The sequence below is a fragment of the Myxine glutinosa genome, chromosome 2, assembly GCF_964187855.1.
Source record: "Myxine glutinosa chromosome 2, kmMyxGlut1.1, whole genome shotgun sequence".
NCBI classification, from domain to species: Eukaryota; Metazoa; Chordata; class Myxini; order Myxiniformes; family Myxinidae; genus Myxine; species Myxine glutinosa.
In genome coordinates, this window is record NC_136262.1 from 260173448 (window position 1) to 260185571 (window position 12124).

Below are 12124 nucleotides of genomic sequence, written 5' to 3' on the forward strand. Positions count from 1 at the left end.
CATCAATCTACACTCAATACCCCAAAATGACAAAGAGAAAACAAGATTTTAGAAAGTTTGCAAATTTATTAAAAAGAAAAAACTGAAATATCACATTGACATAAGTATTCAGCCCCTTTGCTATGACACTTGAAATTTAGCTCAGGTGCCTCCCATTTCTCTTGATCATCTTTGAGATGTTTCTACACCTTGATTGGAGTCCACCTGTGGTAAATTCAATTGATTGGACATGATTTGGAAAGGCACACACCATAAGTTCTCACAGCTGACAATGCATATCAGAGCAAAAACCAAGCCACGAGGTCGAAGGAACTGCCTGCAGAGCTCAGAGACAGGATTGTGTCGAGGCACAGATCTGGGGAAGGCTACAAAAAAATCTCTGCTGCATTGAAGGTTCCCAAGAGCACAGTGTCCTCCATCATTCTTAAATGGAAAAAGTTTGGAACACCCAGGACTCTTCCGAGAGCTGGCAGCCTGGCCAAACTGAGCAATCGGGGGAGAAGGGCCTTGCCTGGTGAGAGAGGTGACCAAGAACCCGATGGTCACTCTGGCTGAGCTCCAGAGATCCTGTGTGGAGATGGGAAAAACTTCCAGAAGGACAACCATCACTGCAACACTCCACCATCTGGCAAGACGGAAGCCTCCACTGACGGAAGTCTCCACTGGCAAGACGGAAGCCTCTCCTCAGTGAAAGGCACACCTTGCAGACCCTATAATTAATGAGTACAAAACCACCCTCCTTATGGTGACATGCAAACACCCTTAACCTGGACATTTACCCTGCTTATGTACATTGAGATGGGTTCTTCTTCTTCGCGACAATCGGAACATGCTAATTTATACAATTCTGAATTTCCTTAGGTATTCCATTGTTTACCCCCACAAACGTAATAGTACCCACAAAAGCTTTCCTTCTTTATTTGTGACCCATTCGCCATACCTTCGACATACGCAGTGTTCTGGAACCACATTTTTGAAGATGGAAAGTTTTGCACCAGTTTGAAAACTTTGAAGTGGGAAAATTTGAAAAACATTTTCCCTCCCAAAACCAAAAGCCTCTTTGTATTTATTGAGTTTTATGTAAATTGTTCTTCCTCTTTGCCCTCTCTGTAAATATTAATTTGCCTTCATTGATTCCCAAGTGTCTTTCTTTGTCCTCCATTTGTAAAATTCTGCTCATCAATCCATCTTGTAAAAACCCGAATTATTCATCTATTTATGTGGGTATTGGGTATTTCGACTCACTGGCATCGGCGCGGCCCGTCTCGGCCATCCTTTGGTGAGCAATTTAAAGATGTGGATTTTTCCAAAGTGATACTTTCTTCTGCGACACACAGTACACTTGAAAAAAATTGTGATAAACAGTAACCATACTGTATTTGGTCTTGCTGGACAACACTGCGTATAGGTATTTGCGATATAAAATGAAACAAAAATATAATTTTCCAGAAAGCGATATGTTTTCTGGAACACTCCACACCTTAAAATTCCTTTTGGGACAAACTCCAACCATATTTGGCCTTGCTCGACCACACTATAGAGTTTTTGTGACGTAAAATGCCAAGCAATCAAATTTGATCAATTTCTTGCCAAGACACAAAGTCCATTCATCAATCATCACGGTCCAGTATTATCACACAAAAAGAGGTTACTCCACCTCTGCACAAGTGATCAAGGACTAAGGCCAACAACAATGAATGATTTCATGGTGTTAATGAGAATGACACGGTTTACAAAGCTATGCACTGACTTCCTGAGCAATTCTTGAAAAGACATCACCTTATGGTTCACAAAAGCTTGGGAAGTGCTGTGTCGATTATTAAGGCTCAACAACCATCGAAGGGCATTGTTATAGCAGACGGTGATTTTACCCATGGATGACGGAACAAAATTGCTCCACATCGTTGAACAATACAGTTTACAACAGTAGGAAACAAATGGCACTTAATTTCATCAGAGCAGATGAAGAATCTATGAAGCAGCAAATTTGGTCACACACAGAGGGCCTGTTAATGTCGTGATCATAACCTAGGTATGCGTACCTGTCAACATCCCTCCATAGGTCACCACAAATAAAAATTAGGTAAGTGGTCAAACCTAACCTGTCGAGTCTGAAACCAATTTATCAGTGTTATACACAATCAGTTAAACATCTTTCTTTTCAAAATCTCCAATAACATCGGTAAGGTAAACATAAAAGGAGCCAGCATACTCGTATCCTCAGCATTACAAATGTTATTGACAGACATTCCTGACACATTGCAACCATCATTGATATTTTTCAAACTTTTTGACATCATCTCTGTGCACAATGAACAGAAAGGGGGACATGACACCACACTGTGTGACACCTTTAGACACCCATTACGCATCACCCATACACAGCCATATACCATTCGACACCTATTAAGCATCACCCATATATAGCCATATACCATTATACACCCATTAAGCATCACCCATATATAGCCATATACCATGATACACCCATTAAGCATCACCCATATATAGCCATATACCATGATACACCCATTAAGCATCACCCATATATAGCCATATACCATTATACACCCATTAAGCATCACCCATATATAGCCATATACCATTATACACCTATTAAGCATCACCCATATATAGCCATATACCATGATACACCCATTAAGCATCACCCATAAATAGCCATATACCATTAGACACCCATTAAGCATCACCCATATATAGCCATATACCATTATACACCCATTAAGCATCACCCATATATAGCCTGTAGCCAACCTCCCTGGATGTGGCCGCAAGAGAAAACTTGATCGAAGATTGCAGCGAAGGATTGTTCGAATGGTGGAGAAAGCACCTCAATCAACTGCCAAACAGATTCAAGCTGATCTTCAGACACAAGGTAAGACAGTTTCAACTCGCACCATCCGTCGCCAACTAAATGAAAGGGGGTTCTATGGTAGGAGACCCAGGAGGACCCCACTGCTGAGAGAGACACATAAGAAAGCCTGACTGGATGGAGTTTGCTAAAACACACCTGAACAAGCCAAAATCCTTCTGGGAGAATGTCCTGTGGACAGATGAGACCAAATTAGAGCTTTTTGGTAAAGCACATCGTCTCTATGTTTACAGAAAACAAAATGAAGCCTTCAACGCAAAGAACACTTTCTCTACAGTCAAACATGGTGGAGGTTCAGTGATGTTTTGGGGTTGCTGTGCTGCTTCTGGCACTGGGTACCTTGAATGTGTGCATGGCATCATGAAATCAGGAGATTACCAAGGCATTTTGGAGCGCAATGTTGAACCCAGTGTCAGAAAGCTGGGTCTCCTTCAAAGGTCATGGGTCTTGCAGCAGGACAATGACCCTAAACAGACTTCAAAAAGCACCTAGGAATGGTTCAAGACAAAACGCTGGACTGTTCTGAAGTGGCCAGCAATGAGTCCAGATCTAAATCCCATTGAAAACCTGCGGGGAGATCTGAAAACAGCAGTTGGGAGAAGGCACCCTTCAAATCTGGGAGAACTGGAGCAGTTTGCACAACAAGCGTGGGTCAACCTGCCAGTAGAGAGGTGCAGGAAGCTCATTCATGGCTATAGGAAGCGCCTGACTGCAGTTATTTTGTCCAAATCTGTGCTACCAAATATTAAGTCGAAGGTGTCAATAATTTTGTCAATGCCATTTCTTTTTATTTTCTGATTTAAAAAGATATATTAAGTTCTGAATGAAAAACAACGGTTCTGTAATATGAACAGTGAAATAAAGAATTGTGGAAACCAAATTATTTTGTCAATTTCAACTTGTTTTTAGAGAAAGTTGTGAATTATTTGAAAAAAGTGGAAGGGTGCCAATATTTTCGGCCACGACTGTACCATTAGACACCCATTATGCATCACCTATATATAGCCATATACCATTAGCCATCCATAATGCATCACCTATATATAGCCATATACCATAATACACCCATTAAGCATCACCCATATATAGCCATATACCATTAGCCACCCATTATGCATCACCTATATATAGCCATATACCATTAGACACCCATTAAGCTACCTATATATAGCCATATACCATTATACACCCATTAAGCATCATCTATATATAGCCATATACCATTATACACCCATTAAGCATCACCTATATATAGCCATATACCATTAGACACCCATTAAGCATCACCTATATATAGCCATATACCATTATACACCCATTAAGCATCACCTATATATAGCCATATACCATTATACACCCATTAAGCATCACCTATATATAGCCATATACCATTAGACACCCATTAAGCATCACCTATATATAGCCATATACCATTAGACACCCATTAAGCATCACCTATATATAGCCATATACCATTATACACCCATTAAGCATCACCTATATATAGCCATATACCATTATACACCCATTAAGCATCACCTATATATAGCCATATACCATTAGACAACCATTAAGTATCACCTATATATAGCCATATGCCATTTTACACCCATTAAGCATCACCTATATATAGCCATATACCATTATACACCCATTAAGCATCACCTATATATAGCTATATACCATTAGACAACCATTACGTATCACCTATATATAGCCATATGCCATTTTACACCCATTAAGCATCACCTATATATAGCCATATACCATTAGACAACCATTAAGTATCACCTATATATAGCCATATGCCATTTTACACCCATTAAGCATCACCTATATATAGCCATATGCCATTTTACACCCATTAAGTATCACCTATATATAGCCATATACCATTTTACACCCATTAAGTATCACCTATATATAGCCATATACCATTATACACCCATTAAGTATCACCTATATATAGCCATATACCATTATACACCCATTAAGCATCACCTATATATAGCCATATACCATTATACACTCATTAAGTATCACCTATATATAGCCATATACCATTATACACCCATTAAGCATCACCTATATATAGCCATATGCCATTTTACACCCATTAAGCATCACCTATATATAGCCATATACCATTATACACCCATTAAGCATCACCTATATATAGCCATATACCATTATACACCCATTAAGTATCACCTATATATAGCCATATACCATTATACACCCATTAAGCATCACCTATATATAGCCATATACCATTATACACCCATTAAGTATCACCTATATATAGCCATATACCATTATACACCCATTAAGTATCACCTATATATAGCCATATACCATTATACACCCATTAAGTATCACCTATATATAGCCATATACCATTTTACACCCATTAAGTATCACCTATATATAGCCATATACCATTTTACACCCATTAAGTATCACCTATATATAGCCATATACCATTATACACCCATTAAGTATCACCTATATATAGCCATATACCATTATACACCCATTAAGTATCACCTATATATAGCCTTATACCATTATACACCCATTAAGTATCACCTATATATAGCCATATACCATTATACACCCATTAAGTATCACCTATATATAGCCATATACCATTATACACCCATTAAGTATCACCTATATATAGCCATATACCATTATACACCCATTAAGTATCACCTATATATAGCCATATACCATTATACACCCATTAAGTATCACCTATATATAGCCATATGCCATTTTACACCCATTAAGCATCACCCATATATAGCTATATACCATTATACACCCATTAAGTATCACCTATATATAGCCATATACCATTATACACCCATTAAGTATCACCTATATATAGCCATATGCCATTTTACACCCATTAAGCATCACCTATATATAGCCATATGCCATTTTACACCCATTAAGCATCACCCATATATAGCCATATACCATTTTACACCCATTATGCATCACCCATATATAGCCATATGCCATTTTACACCCATTATGCATCACCCATATACAGCCGTATACTATTAGACACCCATCACCTATATATGGCCATATACCAATATCTTATCTATATATATATATATCTTCCCTAAACCCATGAAGGATCTTGTACCATGATTACACCACAGATACACTGGCGTTTATAACAAGAGGAAAATTTACAAATTAATTCGTACTTTGAACTGATACCCAGTATTGCTATGGAAACATGTACTCAGACCAGCATGCCATCCGGGATTATGGACGTGCTGCCATTACTTTGTTTATCCAGTGTTCCTCCAACCACTGTACTTTCTTTCTTTTCTTGTGTCATGTGATCACCAGCGACGGGGCGGAAAGAAGGGTTGTGTCGATCTCTGCAAGATCAAGGCCATCGCTTGTGTACAAAACTACCCAGAAGCCTCCAGTCCAATTGCAGGGTGGTATGCCTTCCAGGTGAGTGAATGAATGAGTGAGTGAGAGTGTGTCATTACTGAGTGAGTGAGTTTTAATGTTAATATAATGTTGTAGGATTTTTAATGTTTTAGGAATATGCATTGCTGCAGTTTTATAAATCATTTGATTTGTGAGAAATAGACTTGTGAAAAATAGTGTCAACGGATGTGCGTGTGTGGTCCAATCACTGCCTGTCGATAAAGGTGAATGGAGCTCCGTGGTTGGCTCGTAACATACTCAAAACCGACACCTTTGCTGAGACAAATATTGTACACTGCTCCTTTCCTATGCCATCTCCAGGCGCTGCATAACGTCATTTCTGGGCCCCGAAGGGGGCTCGGCAATGACGCACGCTGAAAGGGAGTACTCAGTTTTCACCCTGGTAGTTTGTTTGTTTGTTTTCTTGTTTGTTTGTTTGTCCGGGCGATATCTCAGCCATCCTTTGAGCTAGGAAGCTAAAATTTCGGCACAATAGTGAGCAATTCCTTTGTCAAAAAATTTTTTTTTTTTGATTAATCGATTAATTGATGAGTTATTTAATTATTAGCGATTAATTAAATACTTATAAATTTCCTTTCTCTTCTGGGCATCTCGGGCACCTTTTGAGATAGGAAGCTGATATTTGGACATGACAATGACCAAGTGATTTGGCTGTAAAGGGTATATCTGATTTATTGATTAATCAATTAATTGATTTATTTATTTATTGATAAATAATTTTTTTTTATTTTTTATTAATGACTTATTTAATTAAATTTCCAAAAGTTACATCTTCGGATGAAGCACTAGTGATTTAGTTATGCTATTAGCCAATTGATTAAGAAAATATTTTATGACAATCTTTTATTGATTTTAATTATGCAATTAAACAATCAATTAGTGTACACCTCTCCCTCCAAATACTGTCTCTATGAGCTGATCTAGGTATTTAATTAGTCGGCAGGGGGGCGGTGTACTTTGAATGTATCTGTACTTGTTTACCATTCTTTCCAATTTGAAAATACACTGCTTGCATGGGTGCCAACACTGCGGAGATAATACCGTCATTCATGCCGGAAAGGTTAAGGCAATTGTAGGTTGTGTGTATGTGTATATATACTGTATCTGTATATGTATGCGTATATGTATATATCTATATATGTATGTATATATGTACAGTATATGTATATTTATACGAGGCTATATATATACATATACAGGGCTATATATATACATATACACAGTGTCACGTGAAAAAGTAAGTACACCCCATGTAAAGTTTTTGACTTTTTCAACATATTTCAACATACAGCTATTTGATCTTCATTTCAACAATATTGATAGATAAAGGTGATATAATATAACAAATATCATGAAACATTTACATTTTGTAGTCCATTGTATAATTTAAATAAACATAAATGCAAATTTTGCATGTGGAAAAAGTAAGTACACCCTTGGCTCAAATAGGTGGTATTGCCCCTTTTGGCAGAAACAACCTCAAGTAGGCGTTACTTATAACTGTCTAGCAGTCTCTGACATCGACTGGGAGAAATTTTTGCCCACTCCTCCATGCAGAATTCTTTCAGCTGTGCGATGTTTGAGGGTTTTTTTGCATGCACAGCTCGTTTCAAATCCCCCCACAACATCTCGATGGGATTTAGATCCGGGCTTTGACTTGGGCATTCCAGAACCCTCCATTTCTTTCTTTTCAGCCATTCCTTGGTGGATTTGCTGGTATGTTTAGGGTCATTGTCATGTTGCAAGGTCCACCTTCGGTTGAGCTTCAACTTTCCGACAGATGGCCTCACATTATCCTCAAGCACCCTCTGGTACAATGAAGAATTCATAGTGGATTATATGATGGTGAGCTGCCCAGGCCCTGATGCAGCAAAGCTGCCCCAAACCATAATATTTCCACCACCATTATTTACAGTTTGTGTCAGGTTCTTGTGGTCAAATGCTGTCTTTGGTTTTCGCCAAACATGTCTTCTGGTACTGTGGCCAAATAGCTCTACCTTTGACTCATCTGTCCAGAGCACATTGTTCCAGAAGTGCTGGTCTTTGCCTCGGTGTTCATTGGCAAACTTTAGTCTTGCCCTGATGTTCTTTCTGGACAGCAAAGGTTTCCTCCTGGCACACCTCCCATGTAGATCAAATTTGTGCAGCCTCTTTCTAATGGTAGACTCGTGCACTTTGACATCAACAGTGGCAAGAGCTACCTGTACGTCCCGTGATGACATTCTGGGGTTCTTCGAGACTTCTTTCACCACCTTGTGGTCTGCTCTCGGGCTGAACTTGCTGGGGCGGCCTGGCCTGAACAAGTTGGCAGTTGTTTGGAATCTTCTCCACTTGCAGATGATCTTCCAGACAGTCGAATGATTGATTTCAAATTGTTTGGATATCTTTTTAAATCCCTTCCCAGACTCGTCGGCATCTATAACCTTCTTTCTGAAGGCCTCAGAGAGCTCTTTCTGATCTCGGCATGGTGACGTCGCACACTTCAACAACAAAGAGCAACCCAAACTAAATGTCTGAGGTTAAATAAGACAGCCTCCTCCAAGATCCTCTCTAACGATGTTCTAATCATTTGCACCTGAGCTGGTGCACCTGATTCTAATTTTAGGTATTTGAAGTAGTCATAAATGTAGGGGTGTACTTACTTTTTACACATGCGAAATTTGCATTTATGTTTATTTAAATTATACAATGGACTACAAAATGTAAATGTAACATTATATTTGTTATATTATATCACCTTTGTCTATCAATATTGTTGAAATGAAGATCAAATTGCTGTATGTTGAAATATGTTGAAAAAGTCAAAACTTTACATGGGGTGTACTTACTTTTTCACATGACTGTATATATGTATATATGTATATGTTGTGGGGGTTACCCTATTGAGGCATAATCCACAAGCACGGGACCAGTGGGTCTATTGATGGTATGGGCTTGGCGTGCGCTCAGGTTGTTGGAGCCACGCCCCTTTAAGAGGATCGGGCGGAAGTGATGGGAGATATAAAAATGCATGAGTTCCGGTCGGGGTTTAGTTCTGCTGAAATAAAGGAGCCTTGAACAAGTGAAGAAGTGTTTCACCCTCTCGTTGTCCGCAACTCCTACATTGGTGACCCCGTCTTGCTCTTGAACGTTTTTGGACCTTCGAACCGAACATGGCGACAAGCGCAGTTTCGATTAAACTGCCGGAGTTTTGGGAACGACAGGCCACCGTTTGGTTCGCACAAGCTGAGGCCCAATTCGCCATTCGGAGCATTTCTGCTGACGACACTAAGTATTATTATGTCGTGTCTGCGCTCAGCGGCTCCACTGCGACCAGGGTGGTGAGCCTTCTCCAGGATCCTCCGGAGGGCGGCAAGTATAAGACGCTAAAGGTGCTGCTGCTCGAAACCTTCGAGCTCACTGAGGCCGAGTGCGCCCGCCAGCTCCTTTCTCTACCCGGGCTGGGCGACTCCAAGCCGTCGGAGCTGATGGACCACATGTTGTCCCTCCTGGGCAGCCACCGACCATGTTTTCTCTTCAAGGAACTGTTCCTGCAGCAGCTGCCAGGACAGATACAGTCAGCCTTGGCCAACTCGTCTGTTAAGGATTTCCGTGCCCTGGCCAGGGAGGCAGACAAGTTTTTCTCCGCCAGACAGCAATGTAGTGCAGCTGCATGGGACCCCGGCCCCGTCGAGCCTACACCGCTGGCGGGCACCGTTGCGGCCGCCATTACAGCCCAGCGGCAGAAGGCCCCAGGCTTGTGCTTTTACCACGCAAGGCTTGGGCCCAAGGCCATGGCATGCCAACCACCCTGCAGCTTCAGCGAGTCGGGAAACGGGGTGGCCGGCGCTCGTTAACTGCCATGAGCGTCGGCCGCTCGGGCAGTTTGTTGTTCATTTCGGACACCGACTCCGGATGTCGTTTCCTCTGCGACACAGGGGCCCTGGTGAGCGTTCTACCTGCGTCGGTATTGGACCGGGAGGATGGGAGTCACGGCCCCGCCCTGGAAGCCGCCAACGGCAGTGCTATTCAGGGTTTTGGCAAACGGACCGTAGCACTGTGCTTTGAAGGGCAGCGGTTCACATGGGATTTTGTCACGGTGAGGGTGTCCACCCCCTTGCTAGGTGCTGATTTCCTCTGCACCAACGGCCTATTGGTGGATGTCAAAAATCGGCGGCTCATTAATGCGGAGACATTCAGTTCTCTTCCATGCTCGCTGAGTGGGTCCACCTCGACAAGGCTTGCATGCACGCTCTCGACCTCTGATGAGTTCGCCCGCCTCCTCACCGAGTTCCCGGCCCTTACACGGCCCACCTTTTCGGCTGTTGTTGTCGGTCACGGGGTGGAGCATCACATTCCGACCACTGGCCCACCTGTCTATGCCCGGGCTCGACGCCTCGACCCGGGGAAATTCGCTGTTGCTCAGGCAGAGTTCAACACGGTGGAGTGTCTTGGCATCGTGCAATGGTCCGACAGCCCGAGGGCCTCGCCTCTCCACATCGCGCCGAAGCCGGGTGGCGGTTGGCGCCTGTGCGGGGATTATCGCCACCTTAATGACGCCACTACCCCTGACCGCTACCCAATCCCTCACATCCAGGATTTTTCTGCCCGCTTGGCTGGTAAAGTTTTTTTTTCTAAGGTGGACCTCGTTCGTGGTTACCACCAGGTCCCCGTCCGGCCGCAGGATGTTCCTAAGACCACGGTGATTACACCGTTCGGGCTTTTTGAATTCCTCCGTATGCCTTTTGGGCTCAAGAACGTGGCCCAGGCTTTCCAGCGCCTGATGGACAGCGTGTTGCGGGATTTTCCGTTTCTGTTCGTCTACCTGGACGATATCCTCATCGCCAGCGCTTCCAGGATGGAGCACATGCTTCACCTCCGAGTGCTCTTTGAACGCCCCAGTCAGCACGGCCTGATCATTAACCCGGCCAAGTGCTTGTTCGGGGTGGCCTCCATTGACTTTCTCGGCCACCGCATCACGAGGGAGGGGGCCGTCCCACTGCCGTCTAAAGTGGAGTCTGTGAAGGGTTTTCTGCGCCCCTCACCGTTAAGGCCCTGCAGGAGTTTTTGGGCATGGTGAACTTTTACCATCGTTTCGTGCCCCGTGCGGTCCAGCTGATGCGGCCCCTTTATGAGGCCCTCAAGGGCAAGCCTACCAAACGCGCCATTGACTGGACCGAGGAGATGGCGAAGGCTTTCACGGATGCTAAACCGGCCCTCGCCAGCGCAACCATGCTGGCGCATCCGTCGCCCGACGCACCGATTGCTCTTACCTCGGACGCTTTGGACTACGCGGTTGGCACCGTGCACGAGCAGTGGGTCAACGGGGCCTGGCAGTCGCTTGCTTTTATTAGCCAGCAGCTCCGCCCTAACGAACGAAAGTACAGTACCTTCGATCGTGAGCTCCTGGGCCTCTACCTAGCTGTCCGACACAAAGCGAGCCCTCAAGGGTGGTGTACAGATGCGTAAAAAAAAAATTAAAAAAAATTAGAGGCGCAGGGAAGTGAAATTATCTGCATGTTATGTGCAACATGTGCAGAGTAAAACAAGTGTTCATTTATGTCCAGATGATGTCTAATAAATAAAGAAGATATAAGCACACCTGACACTAGGCCGAGGCTTTAGACTTTGGCACGCTCACGAGGCTGCACCATCGAATAAACCGTTCCAACTTGTCATTTTGTATGGGCTTTTTACTAGTCTCTTTATAAACCACCGTTTAGAGGCCATTTTTCCCCACGAAGCGGGGGTTGGCCTTTTCGGGGACCG

The 12124-nt window shown here is 42.8% G+C and overlaps 1 protein-coding gene across 2 annotated transcripts in view; it reads left to right on the forward strand.

The window, feature by feature from the left end:
- The window catches only part of LOC137420613 (tyrosine-protein kinase Tec), an 80978-nt gene that overhangs the window by 17042 nt on the left and 51812 nt on the right, over nucleotides 1-12124 (forward strand). For both annotated transcript variants that reach the window (XM_068105824.2, XM_068105823.2), the window contains exon 3: nucleotides 6266-6376. In XM_068105824.2, the coding sequence (XP_067961925.2) occupies nucleotides 6266-6376 (111 nt within the window). The remainder of the gene's footprint in view (nucleotides 1-6265; nucleotides 6377-12124) is intronic.